The sequence below is a fragment of the Daphnia pulex genome, chromosome 6, assembly GCF_021134715.1.
Source record: "Daphnia pulex isolate KAP4 chromosome 6, ASM2113471v1".
Classification (NCBI taxonomy): domain Eukaryota; kingdom Metazoa; phylum Arthropoda; class Branchiopoda; order Diplostraca; family Daphniidae; genus Daphnia; species Daphnia pulex.
This window is the reverse complement of record NC_060022.1, coordinates 398700-424047: the sequence shown is the minus strand read 5'-3', so window position 1 is coordinate 424047 and position 25348 is coordinate 398700. Positions and strand designations below refer to the sequence as shown.

Sequence of the window (25348 nt, the reverse complement as noted above, 5' to 3'; positions counted from 1 at the left end):
TCTGCGCATATACATCATTTGTTGTTTCTCTCGCACTCTATATATGTATACGTTCATCTTTGAAATGTTCCCAGGGCTTCCCTATAATCACACAGATCTACTCTATAAATTTATTCCGACATGTCATTCTTTTGGCTTAATCGCCTGATGTGTGTGTGTGATATAAGCCGGGCGGGAATGATGATGCAACCGAAATCTAGTCTCTTTATAGTGTGTATGCCAGTTTCAATGTTGAAATAAATTGCGGCAGGGAATAAGAATCTATTTCAGGGATCTCTTATAGTTTCTTATTATTCTTTTTTTGTTTTTTCCACAATTGAATATAAGAAGGATCCGCTGGGGAAAAAAAGGATCGCCTTTTCATCTTTTGATTCGCGCTGCTGCCGACTTGTGTTGACTCTGTGCAGCTGTCACTTTTCTTCTTTTCTGTATATCGTGTGAATGTTTGTGCTCCATTGAAGAACACAAAAAACAAACAAAAAGAAGACGTAACTATTCGCTTTTTTTGGGTTTTTTTTCCCTTTAGGAGCGCCGAGTAGTCCACAGGAGGAGCAGCTGGAGCCAAGTCCAAAGCAGCATCCGAGTGGGAGATTCGCATTACATCAGAGGAAAGGAATTCAAATAAGGATTGAAAGGGGAGATGCACGTTGAATGCCTTTTCGGATCGTCGGGGACAACGAAACTGGACGTTTTCTAATAAAGTGACCCGTTCGCATTTCGAGTCGACCGAGTGGAATGCCGCACGACCAGCAACATCCTCCAATGGCAGCATAGAGTCACAGAAGTGGCAATATTTTCCAACCCGTTGGATTCAGTGCAGTGATGACGTCCTCCAGCAGGATCACAGCATCAGCAGTCGACCAATAAGTTGTTCCGGCCTTGGTTCCCCGATTTGAAATTCCCGCCAAAATCGAATCTCTCTGAATTGAAACGAATAAAAATTAAAGAAAAAAAAAGAAACCAAAAAATCAGAAAATCCATTTTTTGGCCAGCCGGACAACCGCTGTGAGAGCATAAGGCAAGAGCCCGTCCCGATGACGGGGTGCTCTGGCGCCAGCTGTGGAGGCTCATGTCGTCTACGTCGCCGATGTCGGCCAGCGCTGGCGGCGGCAACGGTAACAGACGGCGGGGCGTCTTCTCGCTGGGCAAATATCGTCTGCCGGTGGTCGGATCGTCAACTACAAGCATCCAGCAGCAACAGCAGCAACAGCATCTCATCGACAGCAGCAGCAGCAACTCGGGCGGAGGAGGAGGAAGCCGGGCCGTCAAGTATACGCCGCGCGGACATCCGCTCCAGCAGCAGCAGCAGGCGGACACGTCGTTACTTCACAGTTCACGCGACAACGGCCAGCACCAGGACGATGAACTGGAAGAGATTGCCGTCGTCTCCGTCGTCTCGGGCGTCCAATCCGGCCAGCTCACTTACGGATCAGCCGGATCGTCCATGGCCAACGGACCCAGAGTCGTTCCAGGTAAGAATCTCTAATCTGATCTGGTCATAGCAAAGCAGAAATAGAACTGCAGTCCAGTCCAGTCCAGCAACATCGAGCGGACTCGGTTGCCTCTGGGCGTAATTCCGACTCTATTCATCCGATGGATGGATGGATGGATGGATGGGCCGGCGCAAATAGATATTATAAGCTCCTCCTGTTTGCCTCTGATATTATTCGATGCATTTCCCGGGAAACGGGAACGACGGCATCGCTCCACCCGGCAGCGCAGGGCTCGATCCTGTCCGCACTCGGACGGGCCAATCAGTTTGAAAGTGTGTCCATCATCATCCGTCAGCCGCCCGTTTCTCTCAATATCTGTGTCTTTTCACGTGACTTGCATCTTTGATGATCCCCAATCGTTCCGTCGTCCTACGCTCCGCCTCCCACGCCATCCGCCCCACCCAGTCGCCCACGTAGAGAACCGCTGCTGCCGGCCCGGCCCGGCTCTTTTTCATAATAGGCCTATCGAATTGTTTGATAGAGGCTGACGTGAAATAAGACAAATACATATAGCGCCGCGAAAGGGCGATGCAATTGTTGGTCTATCTCATTTCAGTCCACTCGATCCCGCTCGTTTCAGATCAATCCTTTACCGCGGGTGAAAATCTCTCACGATTAGACAGATGCGGAATCCTGTTATAAATCCCTTTGATTCCCTTGATATTCCCGACCACTTTGCTGCTGCGCTTCGCCACAAAATGTCGATTCGTTTCCTCTTCATCAATGACGCGAGCCACCACAGTCGTCGTTGATTGGCCGTGCTGGCAGCAGTGTCGTCAAACCGCGCCAGAGCGCTAAACTGCCCTGCGCGCGTTTCTCCAATTCGAAAATAAAAATCGTGTCATCCTCTTGTCAACACGATCAACGCTATCCAATTTTCTATTCCGTATTTATAGGTCGTTGCGGTTCCTTTGTTTCAAAGGTTTTCGATTGTTCAAACGACGAAGGCGGTTCAATTGACTCAAATTCAAATCGACATTTCCCTTGCGACTATGATACAGGGCGGGCCTGTTGTAATAATAATTGCACCTCTCGATTCCTTGACACAAAAGAGTTCGATGGGTCTTTTTATGTCCTTTGTGTGTGGCACGTTATTGCCACTTGGATCCGTACGAGTAGTACAACATTCAACTCATCTTCTTGTGACATCTTCTTTGGCTTTTTTCCTGCCCAAGTGGCTGCTGAATTCCTATCCGTTTCACCTTCTCCTTTTGATGCGACACAAATTGTCGACATCACATATCGCCTCTTTCCGCCTCCTTCAACACGCACACACATTGCTCATCTGAAGAGAAGCTTGGAGAATGCTGTGCGAGTGGCAACAGCAGCACCCGCCGACGTCATACATAGAAAAGATGCTCGGCGACGGCCGATCAATTCTCTTTGATCTTTTCATCACATGATTCACGCCGACACACACACACACAGAGACACACAGACAGTAGATATTGGCACGACGTGCGCTAGAGATTACATGGGGTGTAGAAGACTCTCGTTGTCCAACAAGGGGCCAGTATATACGTAGCTCAACCAGTTGCTGTGCAAAAACACATCGCCAGGGTTCGCTGCTGTGCAACAGCTGATCCCGTTGCCATCCAATAGGAAGACCCCCCGCTCCTTTTTCTTTTAAAAAACAAATTTGAAAAATTTCAGTCCCGAAAAAGTTGAACGGAAGCGAACGGGCGCGTATATATTAAATGTAATCTCAAAGATTTTGTCAACTTTGTGTTAGTAGTATGGTAGCCGCCGTTTCTTCTCGGCTCGATAGTCGTTGAACTTGTCTCTTATGCACATCTCCCGCGCTGAGCGTATATCGGAGCGTTTCATTCTTTGAGTTTTTTCGAGTTTCCGCGACAATCACGAGACGGGACGGGCGCGGGTCGTTGACTCAAAAAGTTTTCCGTCTCCGTAGCTTCACTCGTCTCTTGTCCAAATAGTCTACTACATACGGGGCCACGGCAACAGCAGCAAGAAGAGCCGCGCTCTTCTTTTTTCTCTTGCCTCGAACTCATTTGAAAGGAAAACACGACGACGACGGGAACGGCCGGCCGGCCAATAGGAGCGTGAAAACTTTCAACGTTGCCCTGAATAAGTTTCATCATTCCCCCACTACACACACGCCAGTTTATGTGTGTATTTATCTAGAGACAAGACTATCTGCTGTGTAGATCTATCCTGTTAGATCGGCTGAAGAATATAAGGCCAGCCGTCCAGCAGCAGCAGCTGGAAGGAATAGAACAAGTTTAAATAGTGTGTGCTGACTAACTCTATAGACACAAAAGACCGCGCATATCTAATGCCTTTCGCCCACCACGTTCGTTCGAGTTGGGCAACTTTTTTTTGCTCACATCACGGCACGGGCCTTTTTTTTATCATCGGGCGGAGAGCCACGCCATCACGGCCTCTCTAGGCCGTCGGTTCAGCAATTACCGCAGGAAGAAGAGCTGCTGCTGGGCTGTTGTGTTTCCTGCTTTGCTGATGATGTAAACATCCTCCTCATGTCTTATCTCTTGTAGTCGCCGCCCCCATTGGCTCGCTCTTGCACTTGCAGTGCCCCCCCCCCCATCTTCTTTTTACTATCCACCCTAACGTACGTGGAACCACCCCAAAAAAAAAGAGGCAGAGTATATCTCGATCCCTTCCAGCGGAATCGAGCAGAGAGGAATCAGAGAGACAGACTAAATCGGCCTAAAACATAAATGTTGTGTGTGCTGTGTGTCGTCGGGGATAGGAGTGGTGGTGGGCCGCTTTATTGATCGTTGCCGCCGTGTCGAACGAGAAAAGGAAGGCCCAGGCCTTTTATATATCGCCCATGTGTTTTGATGCGTGCTCCAGGGCCCGCGTACATATAGAGCGCAGAGAGAGAGAGATAGATATAGACACGTAAGCGCAAGCCCATCGAAGATCTATAAAAGCTGCTAAGCTAAGCTATATACACGGGCCAAAGCAGCAGCAGCAGCAGAGACCAGCAGCAGAGATGGGAGAAAAGTGGCTGATGCTGTGCTGGAGGAGAGAGAGACGGAAGACGAATATATATTGAGGAGAGCGGAAGGAACCGGCGTGCGGAATACAAAAGAAGAAGGAAAAAGAAAAAGAATTAAGGACGGCCCATCCGTCGCCCTATACATATCCCTTTCATTTTCTCTAGCTCTCTCTTTGCAGGGGGAATATAAATACATGAGAGAAAAGAGAGAAGAAATATAAGAAAGAAGGATCGTTTTCACTGGCTGGAAAAATATAGCGCCGAGCATATAACGTGCACTACTACAGCAGCCGAGAGTACACAGCGGCCCCCCTTCTCCAACCTTGTGCCAAGAAAAGAGAAAAGAATAAGAGGAGAGAGAAAAAGAGATGAAAAGGAATAAAGAGAGAAAAGAAGGAAAAACAACACGATATCGATCCGTCTGCTGCCGGTTAAGCCCGTCTGCTGGATCTTCTCTGTGTTGTACGGATGCTGGACGGATGGTGGAATGTTACGCTCTTCTTCTTCTCCCTCCGCCCACTGCCTCTATTACTTCGTTTCGCCTCCCCCTTTTCTTCTTCCCATCTAGCAGTAGGCCTACACACACAGCAGCACATATCCAACATTCTCACCCACATTTTCTTCACTCTCTTATCTCCATCATCTTCCAACATCCGTCCGGCATTCTCTCTCACTCTCTCCTTTTCTTTTTCTTCTTATTCTTTTTCGAGATGTGATGCTGGACGTTCACGGCTAGTGCCTACGTGATGTCTCGCCCCATTTTGATCTAGTCTTTCATTTCGTTCCGCCGTCCAGCAGCAGCAGCAGCACTCTATATTATATGCCCATAGACTTTTCTTTTGATATTCTGCGCCCTTCCGTTTCTCTCTCTCTATTTCTTATTGTCTGCGATTCAATTGCGTCAGCTTCATTCGCAAGACGTTTGACGGCCCACCCTATACCCTCCCACGTATTATATGGACGCCTCTAAATGGATTAGAGAAATGCCCAGGCTGGACTGCTGGGTGCTGTCGCTGATGACTCGGCGTTGGCTATATGCTGGGCGTAATAAGTAGCCTATATGTATATCTCTTGGACAAACACAGAAATGATATCAACCAATCAAAGAAGCTCCAATTGATTACGTCACGTCGGGACAGCAACAGCGGGACGTTTTTCATTGATGCCGCCCATCTCACCGCTTATTACATAGTTTCTTCCCCCCCTCCCCCTGCAGCTGTGATGTGTGTGTGTTATACATCACAGTATATAAGACAAAGTCTTTTTTAATGATGAGGGAAGAAATCGAGCGACAAAAAGGCGAGGTGAGTGGGTGCTGGCGCTCTAAAATCATTTGGGTTGCGCCGCGATGAACGCGCGCGAGCGGCATCATCCGAATTTCTGCGGCGTTTGAAGCAGCTCATCGTCATCCCTCAATGGTATTAGCGTCACTCCCGCGCTCTTAATTGGTTTGCATGACAGCAGTCAGCCGGATATCTGTATGCTGCTGTATTCGCTTGATGCCGAATAATATTAGACGCGTGTCTGACAAACATCTACCGAGAGTAATAATATACCATCAGCATTTGTCCTCATGTTCAACAATGTCTACCGTTATCTATCTTTATAGGCCGTGGCATCTATATTTTATGCAAATTACATCCCCTACCCCTTTGTTATGAATGCACACACATAGAGAGGATTAGAATTCCAAGTTGAATGGCTGATGGGCAGCTGAAAATCGAGACTTGTGTATTTTTACAAACGGCGATTGACACTCGAGATAGAGACGTCCGCTGAACTGGTTGACGGCATCGGAAACCCATGCGGATCGCGTTGCTGGACAACTGACGAGTGGAACTGGAAATACAAAAAAATGATGGAGTGCTGAGGTGGACAACATCGGTCAGGTCTGATATATTATGCTGCTGCTGTGCTCATGCTGGACAGCAGCAGACAGTGCGTGGTCTATAGGAATTCGGACACTCCCTCCAGCAGTTGTTGTTCGCTCCATATCCGGCGGCCTTATCTAATACACATGGACGGCCATCAAACTGCTGCTGCCTCCTTGGCTATATATATGCCCAGCATGAAATATAAGGCTCGCTAGTATCTTTTTTTCTGATTTCTCCCAGTGCTGTCCGTCGACCTCTGCTTCTGCGGTTATATCCTATATAGTATATACTGTTATCAAATGCGCAGTCTATAATAACGGATACAGTGCACATCTCAAAGAGGCGGGTACCGCGACGGCCACTCTATATAGAGGCAGCCGACAGCAAACAGATGGGCTGCTGGGCCAGGAGGTTTTCCTTTTTTTCCTTTTGGCTGGCGCATCTTTATCTGTGAATGTGCTATAGACAACGTGTGAGGGTGTTGTGCGGGATATATACACACACAGTCAACTATTATCCGGTCTCATGATGCTAAACCCCCCAAACATTAGGATCTATATATTATATTCCCTAGATGGCAAAAGCTATAGCGCACATAATGGCATCAAGTTCTATAGTTGCGCTGCTCTTTTCTTTTCACTAACTTGCGGTCTCGGTGGGGGGTTCTGTATATTATCGCCGCCATCGTCCGCTCTATGTATGTATATATGTAGATATGGCGGAACAAACGGTCCGTGCCTTGCTCGGCGCTGTCATGGATATATCTCCATATCTTTCTCTTCTTTTTCTATTTTATTCCTTTCTTATCTGTACACATATGAAAAGCTCTGTCCTTGTATAATAGCAGCAGCAGCAGTACACACACAGCACAGAGCTATACTGCTGCTGGCTGGATCCAGTGACTCTCCGATGGCCTGTCTCTAATCTGGTTGCTGCTGCCTCCGTCGTCGTCTGTTAAATAGAGCGCGATTGCGTGACTGGTCGCTCTTTGGCCCAACTGTCAGCCGCAGCAGCAGCTTGGGATCCGACAAGATTTAGCGACACTCGCCAGCGGGTGTGTGTGTTCCTCCTACTCCGCAAGATGCGCGTGCCAGCACACATCCGCCGCCATATCATAATACACAAACCCACATGCTATATAACCATATCGAGTCGATTAAATGATATGATAGACAATATACTATAATTGACGACTACTATATCTCGTCTCCCTTTTCTATTAAGTAAGGGCCTTTCCCCTATAGATATGATACACACATACATATCTCTCTATATACAGTGTGTATGTGTTAAGTGGTTGCAGCAGCACAGCCCCGGCGGCGGCGGCCGTTTCTCTCTTCTGTTATCGCCAAATAGTTACGGCGGATGACAGACGACGGCCAGGCACTTCTGCTGCTCCAACCTACCGCATATTCTAGATATCAACACTCGCTCATCATAAAGTGACGACGACTATGTATAGTAGACGCCTGTGTGTGTGTGTGCTGCCTTTGGCGGTATAGTCGTGTGTATGTGTGATCCAGCTGCATATAGTCATCAGAGATCCGCTATAGCGTCTATTATCATTAAGGTCGCTGCTGTGCCTTCCCACTTCTATCCTTTCTCGGCGCGCACTTTACCCTTGGGAGACGACGCCGACGACGACGACGACGACGTCCCTTTGATACGTCTCATTTTCTTGCCGCTCCGTCCTATTATACATACATGTTCTCCTCTCTCTCGCCTATTTTTTTTTTTGATTCGCCATCGCACAAAGAGCGCGGGATTGTTTATCGCGGATCATATCGCGCCCTGAATATTTCTAGTTTATGCAAAACGAGGGGAATAAAAAAGAATAAGGCGACGGCGGCGGCGTCTTATCTACAAAGAGAGATATCGCCTTTTCTCAGAGCGACTACTATATTATTTACTATATACACACCATATGAATGAAATGGACTTGATTAGAAGTGGAGGGGAAGGCGATCAAATGGACTGGAAATTCAGTTCCTCTGATGTGACGTCATTTAATCTACATTTACATAAATGTCAAGGCCCCAGCGGAGCAGACCGCGATACACACATCACGCACAAAGCCGAGGAATTGGAAAAATGCGATCGAATGGATCGAGCAAATCGGTCAGTTGTATGATATTCTATAGTCGGCGGATATGGATCGATGGACATTTTCTAGAAATAAATAACTTGACGTTGTGTATATATAATATAGCAGTCGGCGTCTAGCTTGCAGATATATCTATTCCGATCAAAATCTTCCGTGTCCCGGTCTGTCCATCTGCTGCTGCTGCTGATCTCTCTCGGCTCCTATTGTTAACGCCCTGATGGGAAAAGGGATCGACGACAAGGAGCACATAATAATAAAACGGGAAACCAGACGGCGACCAGTTCCCGCGTTGTTGTCGCTTTTTATTGGATTCGGATGCCACAGCAAGTCTGAATATATGTCATGCATAATCAATAAGGAAAACGGGGAAAGGAAGAAGCTGCTGCGCGCACGTGAAATCACCCGCGTTTTATCCCATGACATGTTGGCAGCATCTATATCGCGCGCGGGTCAATCATCGCTGATCAAATATCGATGGTAAAACTCTGAATAGACAATCAGCAGGATGAGACAGATGGACCATGGTTCCTATAACATTTTCGACATCACAACAAATCCACCAAAATATAAACTCAAGTTGAAATGTTTCTCTCATTATCTCTTAATCATTTCCCAGCTGTTTTGAAATGTCCGATTTCAAATAAGAATGATTGCTAGAATGCTAGGCCTATATTTCTTAGTCAAGTTGATGTGATGCAAAACTGCGAGCTGCCAACTTGGGTGGGACGCAGCAACAGTCAACAGTCGCTCGCTCCCTCCCTCGTGCAGCACTATATGGTGATGCCGACGACCAAGTCTATTCTCTTGTTGACTCTTCCTGCGAAAGTGTAACACAAGTCCCATCAGGGGCCAAAGCAAAATAAAAAGGGTCCAGCAGGACGAGGCTGCCCTGGTAAGAACTAGGAGAGACAAGTGACTCGATTCAATATTTACCGGGTGATGAGATTCTCTGCTGGTCTGCACGATTTCCTCTTCAAAGTGGTCTCCTACATAGAGAGCCGTGCTGTATAGGACTAGATAGGTTATATATAGCGCAATATATATTGCTTCTTCTTCTTCTTCTTCTTCCAGTAGTCGCCCAGCAGTTGACCCCGGGAAAAATGGGGGACGGATCCCCCCCCCCCCCTTCCCGACTCTCATATCCGGTCAGCAGCGGGAGTAATATACGCAAACCTGTTCGTGCGGAAAGGATATAGCTATATAGGCTAGTCTTCTGTATAGAAAACCCAATGAAATTCATATATGAAGCGAAGATGATGCTGCTGCTCAAATGATTTAGACGCCGGGTTAATATTTGTATAATCCTATATATCGAATTGCAATCGGATTCCAATTCGCTGATGTTATATTCGCAGACATATTCGATTTAGAGCGCTGGCTGGAAAAATTGATATTGCACACCTGGTGCTGAACTGATGTATTCAACTTATGTAATAGCATTTCTTTTTGAAAGGCGAATCTGTCATGCATGCCTGTTGGCAGTTGACGATTTCGATACATTCATTTCCGCGCTAATGGCTTATTGCATTCCAATCCATTTCATTAGCGACTTGTGCATGTTTGACATCTCTTACAAGATATATAGTTATGATGCGTGTTGCGAATCCATTCTAAAAAGAAGCATCAATTTGTATTCCACCTTTTATTATGCGCGTTCATTCTGAAGGTGTAATAAATCATATCGAAATTTTATAACAGCGCGGCTCCACCCCAGCAGCAGCAGTAGATCTGACGAATTAAAACAAAATGTGTTGCTGGCATTCGTGTCGTATAATATCGACACATGATTGAGCCCCGCCTAATCATCATCTCTTTTTATTGACTAAATGATTGAAAATTTGGGGTCTTTGAGTATAGGACGAAATCTATATTATTTTCGCCGGTGGCTATAACATAGTGACAGCATTCTGAAACTGAAAATCTTTTGATGCTTACGTTGCTGATGCACAGTTTCCAACTATATTAATATAATCAGTTGGTGACTTGATGATGCCTCTAGGAAACAAGAACGTGTACAGGAATCGTGGAATTTGCGATTGGATTTCCTTGAATAAAATTCACATCACCAAGCAACTTCCTTGACGCATCATATTCTACAGAATTCTATGTGTGTCCTCAATGGCTTACATCATAGCTGGAAAGTCGGAAAATCCTGACCCATTCTGCTGAAACGAATCATTAATCAAACGGTTTTTTCCCCGGTGGCAATATAGCTCCAACTTATTCGCCCACGTCATATAGGCCCTACTACTCCCGCGGATGGTTCAGGCGAGAGTTTCTCGGACTTTGTCGGAAAGACTCCACCTGCTCCGCTGCTCGTTGTTCTCTCTTTCTTTCGTTTATAAATGGGAATCTCCCACACAAGAGTCAGCCGGCCGTGCGTGACGACACGCTAAATCATCGAATTTCTGTCAGATTGCCAAGCCCATACAGCAGCATCAGCGGTTGTTATACGTGTATAAGAGAGATAGGCTCAGCAGGCGGGCAGCAGCAGGAGCGCTTAAATACATCTGTATACATATAGTCTGATGGGCTGCTGTCTGCTCTTATATTTCCCTCGTTTAGCTACTTTTCATTCGCCAGCATTTAATAACATTGTCTGTTATCTACAGACACGTTTGTTCGGCGTTTGTTGCTTTTGGAGATGAGCTCGCCCATATAAATCGACTGGCCGTTTCTATACAAAGAATGTTCCGGTTCAATGAGCCAGCAGTCTATACCCACAAACAAACAGCAGCTCGTCCATTGAAAGCCGATCGCCAATCGATCGTCTTGTTTCTTCTACTGTTTACGTCTCGAAAAATTAGTTCCAAGTCATTGGCTCACGCTGGGTGACCGCGCTCAGCCATAGGCTGTACTGCCCAGCACAAAACAAGACCAGCAGCAGCACTATATTACACGCCGAGATTCTAATAAAATACATATACGCACGTGCCTTTGAACTTGCCCAGCATTTTACCCCGTGCGAAAATGCTGGAGTTCGCATCATTTGAATCGATTTGAACTGCTGATGGATGTGTGTGTCTATATTGATAGAGCCTGATTTTTTCCTATTGGCATATTACATAACTGCAGGAATAGCAGCAGCATCAGTTGTAGCCTATAGGTGCGGGATTCAATATTTGCCCTTTCGCGGATGTTCTTCTTCTTGTTTTGGGTCGTCGACGCTCAGCAGACATGTCTATACTTTATAGTGGCTTTACACAAGCGCAATAAGAGATGTCACAGCCAATAATATAACTCAATCAAAAAAGAGTAGAGAGAGAAATCTAAACCCGTCCTCATCTATACTAAATAACAGCACTCAAGATGACGTCGGCCTAAATATACGCCTGGATTTCACGTTATATATATCGGTGGGCCAAAAAAGAAAGAGAGAAATGTCCAGCATGTTTTATTCCATCGGGGACCATGCGATCAGCAGGCAGCAGCAGCCGAGATAATATATAATCCGCGCGCAGTGGACCCCAAAGTTATACGTGTAGCCTCTTGACCGAACGTCGCGTTCGTCACCGCAGCGGTTCCGCCCGTTAAACTTCAAACTTGACGCTGCTGGGAGGTGCGGCCACTGCGGCGCAACATCGGCAGCCAATAGGAGTCACAGCAGAACAACCCCCAAACCAGCAAATCAAAAACAAACAAAACAAATAACCTTGATCTTATAATAAAGAGAAATAAGAACATTATATAGGATATGCTGTGGCTGCTCGTTTCTTTACATCACTATAGAGTTTCCAAGCAAAGTCTCGACTGCCCTGCTACCGTATACATTTATATACTTATCTTATCTTATATCTACTATACCTTGATGTCTGTCTATTTGTCTGTCTGTCTGGCCAACCAATTTCAGAATCGGAGGACGACCTGCGGCGAAACTTTCGGCGGCTGTGAACTTTCGGTCGGTCGTGATGCGTTGCTGCCGCTCGCCCAGGCTAACTCGATTTTCTAGATATCGTGAGGTGCATTATGGATGTAGTTACTACACGATGTAGATAGCCTATACTCTCTGCACAGGCATATATAGAAGGCTCTGCTGCTGTGTCTTATATATTCCCTGGAATCAAACGCACATATAGATCTATATACTAAATATGTGTATGCACGCCCACAATCTCAAATAGTAGTTTCGCTTGAGATCCCAGGCCGCGGCAAAAACTGCTGCCAAGTTATACAGCAGCAGCTATAGTGCTCTGCTGCCCCCTCCCCTCCAACTCTTATATATTTATTGTGTCGAACTCTTCTTTATATTTTCGGCTGAATTGGGGAAATGTCATCCTCTATACTGCCACATCAGCAGTTTCGCACTCAAAACATTTTTACAGTTGAGAGAGAGCGAACAGCCCAAGTCGCCGTCGTGTGGAATAACCAATCGAAAATGGTGGCTGCCTATTTACATACCAACGTATAGACATGTTACACGCCAAGGAGCGGATATCTATCTAAGGTCTAACTGATGGGGCGTTTATAGTCGCGCTTTATACTCCGGTTGATATATACTGAGGCCTATTCATGTGATGCCGGTCAAAATGCGCCAGCAGCAGCAGTCTCCCAGTTTTAAAAAAGAGTGTGAGGAACAGCGACGAGCAAGAGACGCCAGGTTATGTGTGTACCTTATAAAGAGAGAGCGAGCTAGAGTTAGCAGGAAGAAGCTGATGGCTGTTTTGAATTTCCAATGTATATCGGTCGCGTTTGATTCCCAAATCATCGCTATCCGGTCTGCTTATAGACATATTTTTATACCAACATGAGCCACCAAGCTCCTCTCCCATCGCCGAAAACTTTGGGGCGTAGGCTATAACGCAGGAGCAGGAGGAGCAAGTCGACTTGTAGACGCTGCTGTTGTATACTGCCGAGGCCCAGACAGTCCAAGTCTAGAGGGGAAAGGAGAAGAGATCTATCTCGACTCGCAGATCAATACTACTCGTGTGTTGATTCGCCTGGGCTCCTGTGTCTGTGTGTGTACACGGAGCTGCTGCTGCTGCTCCCTTTTTCCCCAAGTCGTTATATAGACTGAGCGGCTCCTGTTGGCTTCCTTTCTCCTGCTCGGCTGTGCTCTTTCTTCTTTTTAGAAAGAGAGAGAGATATATAAATAAATATATTGGTTTTTGCTTGATCGGATTCGGGAGCGCTGGCAGGTCCCCGCCCATCTCGTCAACCATTGTTGCGCCTCACTTGCCGCGCTCAATCGACAGCGATCTGTTCGCCATTCAGCCAAGCAACAGCAGCAGCAGCAACCGTTCTGCGGTGTGTGTGGTATATATATTAGAAGAGCTCAGCAACGGCCATCAGCTCTTTTTTTCTTCTTCTTCTTTCTTTCTTTCTTTCTTTCTTTCTTGACTTAACAGCAGCAGCAGCAGCTGAAAATGTCCCGCTATATAAAAACGCCATCAACGGCGAGCGCGCTATTAAATTTATTATAGAGCGCGCCGCGAGCAGAGCTATTATATAATATAGCCAAAGCCAAAAACCCCCCGATGCCAGCAACAGCAACAGCAACTTAACTTGTATAAATTATTGAGTCGAGTTCATTTGCTGCTGCTGCTGGGCCCCGGCAAAGTTATTCCTGACGCTAATCACTTGGACTCCAATCAAGCGGAACCTGATGGCGTATCATAACATGCACAGACCCCCCCTCTCTAACGACAGCACGTTTATATTGTCCAGCACATCAGTGGCAGGGGCTTGTGCATGTATAGAATCGGCAACGATATCCGCTGTGCTGCGCTGTTGGCGTCACAAACGTCTTATAGAAAGTTGGAATTGACTTGGCAATGGACAAGTTTAGCCAGCCGGAGAAATATGACTTTTGAATTCCGATTGTCGTTAGATTATTCGGCATATCAACCTGCTGCTGGCAACTGCTATTTATGTTTATACACCAGCTGCTGCCCGCGGTCTCCGTAAGAGAGGAACAAGTCAAACATTTTCCCATATTATTGGCAATCACAAAGTCACGGCCAATTTTCAAATCAAAACCAACAGCTCAATAAATATAGGATATCGGTTATTCGAAAAATGTGTGTGACGTAATGATGATTCTAAAGATGTCAAAAATCGCGATGCTGTGGTCTGATTTCTACTTTTCTAGCACAACTTATAAGACTTGTATATAATATGACACATGACCCATCTTCTAGCTAAATATGGTCTAGTCTAATAATAAGGCACTTGATCTCCCCTTGGCAGTCGCTGGGCTCTCAGCGATCAGCCAACCCTCGAGCTGCTGCTGAGGAGGGACTTGCGTCTAGTCGCCAAGGTCTATATACCGGTGTCTACCTCAGCGTGATGAGGATCTATTGCCGTATACAAGTCGAGTGTCGTCAGGGGGGCTTAAGGGCCGCCAACCCACTAACTTCAACAGGGACCAGCAGCAGCAGTACATGTTCTCTCTCGACTGCTGAACTGATGCTCATCTCTATTTATTACTCGAGCTTTGCCTATACGTCCTTTACAATCAATCGCAGGTGCATTACGATATATATATTGTACCTTATACCAAACATATGTTGCTGTGCGCCGGCGTGAGTTTCCCGGGATTGTTATTCATTTGGTATAATATACAACATCCGTGCATTTATAGATGTATCTACAGTATAATATAATAGTCAGTCAGTGGGTCTGTTTCTCTGTGTGCTGATGTGTTTTCCTTATTATGATTCGCTCGATCGCGCGCTCGGGAATAACGAGAGCGAGTCCGTCCGTGAGAGAGTTGGTGCCCGGCAAGATGACGAGCCAAATAGCGTGCGCTCTATTGGAGAGAAATCTAAGGCTTTCGATTCCCTGCTGCTGACGAAAAATAAAGAAAAAAGGAGAGAGAGTAAGAATGGTCTAAGACAGCATGGTCGTCATATTAGTGACGATGTTTCTTCTTTCTTGTGTGACGAGGCGAGTCGAGCCTCATCAGCAGAAACCACCACCACCACCGCGGCCGACCGCCCGGCGCACACATATATAAGACCCCGATCCATCCATCCATCTTCCAGCACGTCCAAATAACCAGACGGAACAGACAAGCTTTATATATATATACCTTACACGACACGCCATCACCACAGAAGAAGAAAACAAGAAAAGAAAATGTATATATCTCAAAAACCCCTATACACATATTATATTCTTCTTCTTTTCTCCCTCCTTACATATTCTTTCTTCTTCTTCTTTTTCTCCCTTTTGCCATTCACTTTGGTTCCCATCTCTATCCAAATCCATTTGTGATGTTATATCAGACGATAAGTGCTAGCGGCTGCTGAGGTTCCTGCCTCAATTGCAATATAGAAAAGGAGCGACATCATCTCCCAAGTGCACAGAGAGAGTATATAGTGTGTCTTCTTTTATCTATTCTTCTTCTCCTTGAATAATTCGCCGCTCTTCTCCCTTATGTATAGGGTAGCATTGGGTCGATTGAGACAGAATTCAGCATCGCACGAATGGGAAATGGCTGCAGCATCAAATCTTTTCCCCTATACAATTCTAATGTGCGCTCCTATACACATCAAAAGGGTTTTTGTATCAGTATATTAGACCCTTTTTCCCAACCGTCAACTCTATTAGCCAGCCCTCCAGAAAGAACTGATTATAGACGATGCTGAACGTGTATAATTATAGTAGAGCAATCAAGATTAGAATGTATAGAGAGTCTAACCTATGTCTTCAATGGATGGGCTGGATTTCCTGTCATGTATAGAGCCAATGGACGAGGTCAGAGGCCCGAAAAAACAATTAACGAATTAACGAATAAAATTAACGATCTTTAATCAACAGCATCACTAAGACTGTGTGTATATTTGCAACGCGGTCTGTATACATCTAAGCTCCGCGCATCTAATTGCAGCTGGTTAGCCTACGTATAGATGTGATGTAGCCTATACGCACTCATTTTCGCCCGCCCCCATGTTCGTCAGTGTTATTACGTACATATATAACAAGAAGTATATTTGCTGCTGCTGCTGCTGCCGCCTGCTTCGGCGATAAAAGCTGAATGATCGTCACACATCCCAGCACCACCACCACGCAGCAGCATCTCATATATCTTGAGTTCGTTGGACGACCCCGCTCGGCAATATCAGCGTTATTGATTAAATTGTCAAGTTAGATTCTCTCTATTTATAAACGTCACCCGGTTAAATGGCCAGCAGCAGTAGCACCATCAGCATTGTGAGCTATACAGCCTCTTGCTGGACAGGATTGGGCGGCCTCTATTACAATTCATGGCGTGTTGTGTTCGACCACAGCAAGCCGAGACTCGCCAGCAAAAGGTCAAATACTCAAAGACCCGCATTCAGACCGCCAACCGAGGCTATAGCCATTGTGTCATTGTGCGTGCAGATATCGTTTAAAAGACCCGCCACACCGCATCACCGAGCGTGTGTGGTATAGTCTAGTAATGGATGTCTTCAAATTTTGGCTGCTGCCGGCTTTTAATATATCTACTTTGGGCTGGTGCTGTACTAGATCAACCATACAGGGCGGCCGGCACTCTATTATTTTTGTCACTCCATTTGGCGTCCATCTTCATTTGTCTTTACACGATTATCGATGGGTCGCGCCGACTGATGGATCTCAACTTTTCATCCACACCCGAAAGATCTTAAAGCCTTTGATTGAGCTCTCTGTGCTTGGCTATGCAGAGAGATAATATATATATGTAGACTCTGTCGAATGTATAACTTTTGAACATTTTATTGAATCACCCCGGAATCACATCGGCCCTGGAAATTTTTGTACGTTTTTTTTTTTTATTTATTTTTGGAAGAATTCGACTGTCAAATCACGTCGGACTGGAATATAATGATTGACTTGATATTTATAGAGCGATTGATTACGTCAATCTAGCGGACGTCTACTAGCCTGATGTACATGTATGTATAGGCGGCCGTCTTATCCTGCTACTGCTGGCGTAAGGCGATTACAGATCCAGTCAATGTAGATTCAATCAAGCCCAGCAAAACGAGTTGATGGACAATTTGGGTTACATCAAGTCCCCGTTTGATGTAGACGTCATTTGATATAAGGAGAGAGCTGCTGGCGGTTATATAAACTCGCGATCGCCCAGTCTTTTCACGTCAGCTATATAGCGCCTATATGTACTTGTGTGACGTCTGTCTACATCTTACATATGGAAATCAGGAAGGGGGGACGTCTCGGTCTCTGGGAAAATCCGAAACTTGGCAATCAAAGAGCCGAAAGTTGCTGGGATGAACCGGCCGCGCGAGAGCCGCCATCCTCAGTATTAAGTATGTAGGGTCTCTATTTATTGAAACGGCTATATAAAGGATAGATAGAGAGCGGGGCAGAGAGGCTGCTGTGTACAACGAAACTTGACAGCAGCAGCAAGAAGTGTACACACAGCCCGAATTCGTGATTTGGCTATAGATATATCATGCTGGGGGGGGACTATCTAATCCAGCACTGCTGTGCCTATTGTATTATGTAATCCCTCGATGCTCCGTGTGTATAGACATGACGTTATAATTCAATTGTCTCAATTGGACGATGCGTCATATATACCTACTCCCGTATAGACTCTCTAAAGACAATCACTAACTGTATGATGATTATTCATTGTAAATTCACATTCAGTGCTGCACTGCGCTATGGCAGCTGCCGCGACTGTATACTAAGAAGTTCTGTCTACATAGCAAATTCACATGTATAATAATAAGTCGAGAAAACGATCGAGAGAAATCTCATTTCGCTCGACGCGCGGTGTCTATATAAGTGAGAAGGAGCGGGATTACACGCGTGACGGCAATGCTCGCTGCTGCTGGCGAGAGGGCCCAATATATAATATAGCTTTCACGCCGCCTCTCTAGCTCTCTCTCTCTTTTTCCCTTCACATCATATTAAACTCTTAATCAAAAAGAAGAAAAATACTAGATCGGGCGGGAGATGAGAAGAGCACACGGGCGTGTGCTGCTGCTGTGCTGCATGATGCCTTTTTGGCCGTGAATTCACGGACTAGCGATTGACGCAGCAGACACGGTGAAAAGGAACCAATAGAAAAGCTCTGTACTCTACACAGCACAGCATCACCTTTATTATTGCTTTTGCAAAGTTGGGTGGAAGAAATGCGCCGAATATTATTAGAACCTGCTGGTGTATAAACGGCCAACAGCAATTCTATCCGATCATATCATGATGAAATGGGCAAACATATTTATATATAGGTACTTATATCTATTATTTCCTTGCCGACTTATTCATTATATTCATTGGCAAAAATGGCCGAGGCGGAGAGACTGTGCTGGTAGAGAAGAAAACATTTCGATCAAGATCGACCGCTGATGATATAAAATCAGAAAAATAAAAGACGAACCGAAATATAGGAGCATCAGCGTGATCATGGAGAAATCCTGACTGCACACTGTATGAGCTGGGTGACAGCAGGCGCGCCAGCATATATACCCGGCTAATAGTTTGACACGACACACCGGAAACCACCGAAACTCTTCGGCCTTATTCCCCCGCGCGCTCTGCTGGCTGCACGCTCTTCTGATTCCTGTCACCAGGCCCCCCGGCAGCAGAGAGTCTGTGTGATGTGATGTTTAGTTCTCCATCCACGCGCTAGTATATATCACATGTCGAAAAAGAATCGCTGGATGAAAAGAAAAAGCGAACTCTTTCTTTCTTTCTTTCTCTTTATACACACACAGACAGCACACCCAGTCACTTGCACATGTCATCTATATAGTATATCTCATCTCCGTATTTTTGTATGTGTAGACACAGGACGACAGAGTAGCTATAGACACACACACATAGTTGCCCTGGATATATATACATTTGCGGCTTTTTCCCCTTGGGCTCTCACGATAAATAGAGACTATGAATCACTGTATAGTGTATGTAGTAAATACGTACTATAGCTTATGTCTATCTCTCTCTCTCTCTCTCTCTATCGTCTACTGCACACACACACTACATTTGCACCGACAAAGCGAATGTCACGCGCAGGCAAACACCCAAAAGAAATTCCCGGTGATGATCCCGAGCGAAGTTGATGCTGTCAGGACGAGAGAGAGTCGATATTATTCCATCCGAGTGCTGCCAAGATTTGTTTCTTTTTTTGTTATTATTTGAGGGTGGCATTGTGTATAATATTTGGCCGTGGAGCGACAACACATCGATAATAGAAATAACCGAGTCGCTATATTTTTCTGATGCCGAATAACTCTCAACATACGCACGACAATCTCAACTGGGGTGACGATTTTTTCCGTAAGACAGAGAAATATTTCAAGCGCTAACATCTTTGGAGCGTACACTTTACAGTATATATAGACAGTCGAGATGGAAAAAAGAATAGCTGACGATTTCAGAGGACTTGACACCCCACGCTTATCTCTAGCTCTTATCTCAATTGGCCTTATGTATTTAGCATATAGTTTTTCATTTTTTGAATAAACTGTATTATAGGCTAATGCGGACGTTCTCGTTGGATGAATTTTCGTTTGTGCTGCGACGTTATTGTGCCTCATTACGTAGTATTCGCCGTTCCAATTTTGACTGGTCGATTGAATTGGCATCAAATGTTCTGATGGGCGCTTTGCCATATTACATAATATCCGTATATTCACTTATTTGGCTGAAGAAGCGACGAATTTTTCTTATAAAATGGCCGAAATTTTTCTTGATAGAAGAAAATGATGTGATATGAATATTATACAACTGCCGGCTCCCAGTCATTAACGTCAGCCCCCCAGCCGCATATAATTAACGACAATAAATCTAATTAGTCCGGAACCGCACAACATATAGTCTGGAATGAATGCCAGCTCATCAGTTTAGTCATTTATAAAGAAAATGTCTCACTCGGAATTTTGGTTGGACGACAATATTTTTGCCGTTGATGTTTCATGAGATCCCAGCATTAATAATTGCCTTTTCGTTTAATGTGATTAGCATATAGTCGGTAAACGTTATGTATAGCTAAAAGTGACATAAGACATTGTATAAGCGGGAATAACGCGATTAGTAAGACATCAATGGTTGTCCATCACCCATGTCTAATTGAATTGTCTAATATCTATACGTAATTAAATAATATGGCGGGATTGCGGGGAAAAGATTTCGCGTGTTCACATTTTGTCGTGCTGGGCATTGTAATCTGGTAAACGAGTCGTGGCAGATATTTTTTTGTACGGTAGGAATTAGATAGAAATAATTATGTCGCTCATTCAATTAATCAAGCGGGAAAATTTTGGAAAATTTGAATTTCTTTTTGTGTAATTGTTGTTATCTTCTCGCAAAGTATAACAAAAGGAAATGGGCCAAATCCTCTGTTCTTAATTGAATTGTAGTACATACTAATAGTATGTCAACGCGGGAGCTATATAATATCAGCGTTACGTAATTGCTTGACCTATGGTATAGTGTCCGGGGTTATTACAACTGAATTACATAAGATATAGATGCTGCAGTTCAAGTAGCTGAGATGAAAGCCGACACTAAATATTTGTTAACAAATATTTGGGATATTATAATATCTAAGATTCTTTCATATGTATAGGCTTGGCAAACAAAAAACCAAATATCCAAAAAGTCTGGTTATAATATAAGCCTTTGGGTTCAACAGCCTCCAACAAGGCCGAGTGAATTTCACACAGGCCTATATATTTATTTCTCCGCTGGTGTATAACATGTACAGTCGGCGTCCTCCAAACTGGAAATATAATCTCCTTTTTTATTGGCGTAATAGAGTCTGAACGAAGACTTGTGCTGTGGGGCTCAGCAAGGGGAAAAAATAGCGAAAGAAAATACATAAATGTTAACACACATTTCCGAGAATTGAATCAAAATAGAAAAGAAAAAAAAAGATTTATGCTGTATATAGACGCTGAAAGAGAAAGGTAAACATAGTAGCAGTCTTCTATACATATAGCCTAGACAGCCAGACGAGTCCTTAAGCTGCTGCTGATATGCTCTGCTGCTCTACATATAAGCCTCTCATAACCAATTAGATAAAGAGCTGCTGCATGTATAGGCCATTACTCGAGGCGGCTTGATGCGATATATGTGGAACATATATATTATATACGCTCTCGTGATCTTGTTTTGGTTTATTTTTTTAAACTTTTCTATTTTTATTCTCCCCGCCGTCTTTATCTTATTCGACGTTATTATATGGTATTATACCTATATATAATATCCCCGGCCCCCCTCAGGGGCCTGTCGCATATAATTGCACGGCACTTCATGTCGAGGATGTTCGCCTCTTCTGCAGCAAATGTGATGCCAAACCTTGAAGGGATAACCACTATAGAATGAGCCACTAAAAATACCAACAGCATCAGACAACTGTCAATTCAATTCCATTAATGACGCGAATACATACATATATGTAACGTTCATCATCTGTGCAAAGATCAACTGCTATATTAGACCTCTATTTATAGTATGCAGTGCCGTGTCTGCTGTCCTGTTTTCAGATCGATATAACATACATACGAAAGCTTCTAATCAACGAAGGAGAGCAAGGACATGGTACGGAGATGGTCGGGAGTCTGTCGGCGATAATCGGCCGTTTTATTGAGCGCCAACGAATAGCGCAGGACGTTTTCCTCCTACCTCATAACCCCGACAGGCACTTGATACCCCATGCACTGCGCAAACATCGATTGGCGATAATTGCTATGCGCCAATAATAATAAGGTCGTGATGAAGAAATGATGAGAGAATCGCTCCCAATATACACAGAGATATATACTCTGTGCGCACCCGGCATTATCTGTGCCAAAGGTCAACACCAAGAATATACTCTACTCCCTTGTATATATATACACTGTTGATGCAGCAGGTCTATTTATAACTCTATGACGTGGTGCTGTGTGTCCTACATTTATATGATACATGGTTGGGTAGAAAAGAGATTGAGCCGGCAGCAGCAGCAGGATATCCAATGATCCGATGATGATGTACATTTAGTAGCAGAGAGTCCTGTATACAAGATCTAATATGATATCATCCCCAGCATTTGAAGCACGTATTGTAGTTGATATTTAAGACGACGACGGTATGATATACATCTCGTTTGTCCTGCGCGGTTTTGTGATGAGCTTGTCGTCGTTTATTTCCTTTTGTTTGCCGATGGAATTCTCCTTCGCTTTTCTTCGCTTCACAATTCGTCTCGATTGAGGCTCTGCTGCTATAAACGTCGATAGAAAAGTGTGTCACTCAATGGCTTGGCAATTAGACTTAACACGCCATAGCCGCGGCTAATATGCGGGAACGATCGACTGATGAGACGCCTGTCAAGTCTATAAACAGACAGCTAGAGAGACTATTATATATATATTGACGTGCCTTTAGGCCGACAGCATCAGCCCAGTTCATAGAGTCTAGACAATTGTCTTAAATTTCTTTTATAGATTTTGAAAAGACGCTGATGCTGAGTATACAGCGCTGCCATGTTTCGTTAAATGTCTTATTAGATCGGCATAAACAGAATGATCGCTTTCCGCTCCATGTCGCCTATAGCTTCGAAATTTCTTGTTTGACGTCGTCCATTTCCGGTGACAGGAGACTTGAAAATTCAAAATGAAATCACTTTTATTATTTTTTGAACTCGCGACTTTTCCTTGGCTGTGCTTGGTCCGATTATCATTCGATTATGTACATACACGCATGTGCATATATGCCAGAGCTTTAATGTTTATTTTCTATACATTTCCTGTGTTAGCTGTGCATAGCTGTAACAGCATCAGACCCATCTATATAGAGTCGTCGATTTCCTCTCGTCTTCCAGTTCAGCCAATCGTCATCTCTTTTCTTCCTGCTGTGTTGTGTGCGCGCTGCACAACTCTTTATTTTTTAGAAAAATAAATAGCCCCATAAAATGCAGCCCATCATTGCATGGCAAAAGAGAGGCTGTGCGGGATGATGAGAGCTGTGAGATAAGGATATACAGTATGTCGAAGACGATCCAGGGCCGTACGCGGATCGGTGCCGAGCACACTTTCATCAGGCCATATCCGCTGTCGCGTCCGATTATTTATATTTATACGCACATTCAACATTTCCCTCCATCTCTCATTCACTAAGATCTCTCTGCTCTCGATGCGCAAAATATATTTTCTCAAAGGACTGATGCTGGAGCTAGCACAAGACTTTTTATCCAGATCGCCCAGCAGCGTCTTATAGGCTACATTCAGTCCCATCGTCGCTCTATTGATGCGATAACGATCGATATTATTAAATTATGACCATCTATCGCACACACAGCACTTGCGTGCAGACTCGAATAAATATTGAGAGGTCCGTGTATCGAGGTTGGATTCTCTTTGGCGCGTGTGTGAGTGACATTCTTCCGATACACGAAGAAGACATTTGAGATCATCAGCCAGAGAGAGAAATGTTGGGCCCTGTACATTGCGGCCTTTATATTGCCGTCCCAATAACATATGTATGACGCCATCAGCGGCTGCGCATCGACTGCTGGGACCGCAATATATGTCCGTGTGTAGAAATGATGATGATCAACAGCGCGTTCTAGACAACTATATATCCCATAGGCTATATACTTGATTATTTGATTTGGATCTAAACGGAAGCAACAGCCCAGTATCCGCCTCTTTTGTCATATCCGACTAGAGCCTGTGACAGTCGGACAAATGTTGGTCTATACCACCGACTAATATTATACAGACTATTTTGCTGGACCAACTAGAGATGAAGATGACGAGAAAAAAAAAGAGCTTCAATGTCTTATATGAGAACATATTTGGAGCTGTCGGATGATCTAATGGGATGACGGAACAATTTGGTTTTGTTTTGTTTTTTTCCGAGCCGACTATATATTAGACGTGTCGGACTGTCGGTGTAGTTAGGCTGTATACGTCACCATTTAAACTGAAGAAACAACTTTCAAAAGAGCCGCTGCAGCTGCACTTATCCAATAATGACGGCCATTTGGGAATTGTTTCTTTTTTCACAGCACGGTAGTTGGTTTTTAATCGACCTTCCATCTTCTTCTTATTATTATTATAAAAAGAGATGCACTAATTTAAAGGCTTGAGGGTCTGAGCCCCGGCTCTATATGTATACACAATTCGAGACTGCTGTATAGGCTATACTGATGGAATTGGGAAATTGAAAAACAGTCCCAGGTATTTTATCCAACCATTGCAATCTATACTACAAAGTATAGATGGTGTGTGTGTGCTGATGTATAGTCAATTAGTCAGGATCTGAAAAGGATTTATTGTGATTCTCTCTCCGCTATATAAAGAATATAGACGGACCGTAACCACGCTGGGCAACGATAGGGTCGACTCAAAATAAAAATTCCCTAGTGTTCGGGTAACCCCGAAAAAGAACGGAGGTAAAAATGCTCAAAGAAAAATAATAGAAATAGGCAGTGTCAGCAGTGGGAGAGGCCAGCACTCCAAGTCGATATATATATGTTTAGCTGAGCTTATTTATTGGCAGTTGAACTGAATATATATAACAGTTGTCTGCCATTTTGATAGCGCGCGCACCATATAATAAAAGCTGGCTCCCAACAAATACTCATGTGTGTAGTTGCCATGTGTATAGGGCACAGCAGCAGCAGACATTGTATATGACTCAACAAACTATATATACATAGCGGATCCAGTATGGATGTAACTAGACTGATGTGCTGTACAGCAGCAGAAGCCGGCGAAACATCTTGATAGGATCCGGCCGGATGCTGGGCAACAGCACAGTTGCTATGGGCAAACACACAGCACACGAATATCTACTATAGAGAGACGTGATATTTACCGATACAACATTTGTATGCAACAATGAAACAACAACGGCATGAATCATATATGGATAAGAGATATATACGAGCGATGAATTTTGATACAGAAAGAAACAATATGTCCCTCCAGTGCGGTTATGTTATATATCTGGGCTGGTCGAGTGTATA

At 44.5% G+C, this 25348-nt stretch overlaps 1 protein-coding gene across 2 annotated transcripts in view; it reads left to right on the top strand.

Annotated features, from left to right (window-relative positions):
* LOC124196400 (cyclic nucleotide-gated olfactory channel-like) overlaps positions 1–25348 on the top strand; it is a 59388-nt gene that overhangs the window by 11278 nt on the left and 22762 nt on the right. For both annotated transcript variants that reach the window (XR_006875694.1, XM_046591461.1), the window contains exon 2: positions 527–1472. Coding sequence is in view for 1 of the 2 variants with exons in the window: in XM_046591461.1 (XP_046447417.1) it covers positions 1070–1472 (403 nt within the window). In the remaining variant the exon portion in view is untranslated. The remainder of the gene's footprint in view (positions 1–526; positions 1473–25348) is intronic.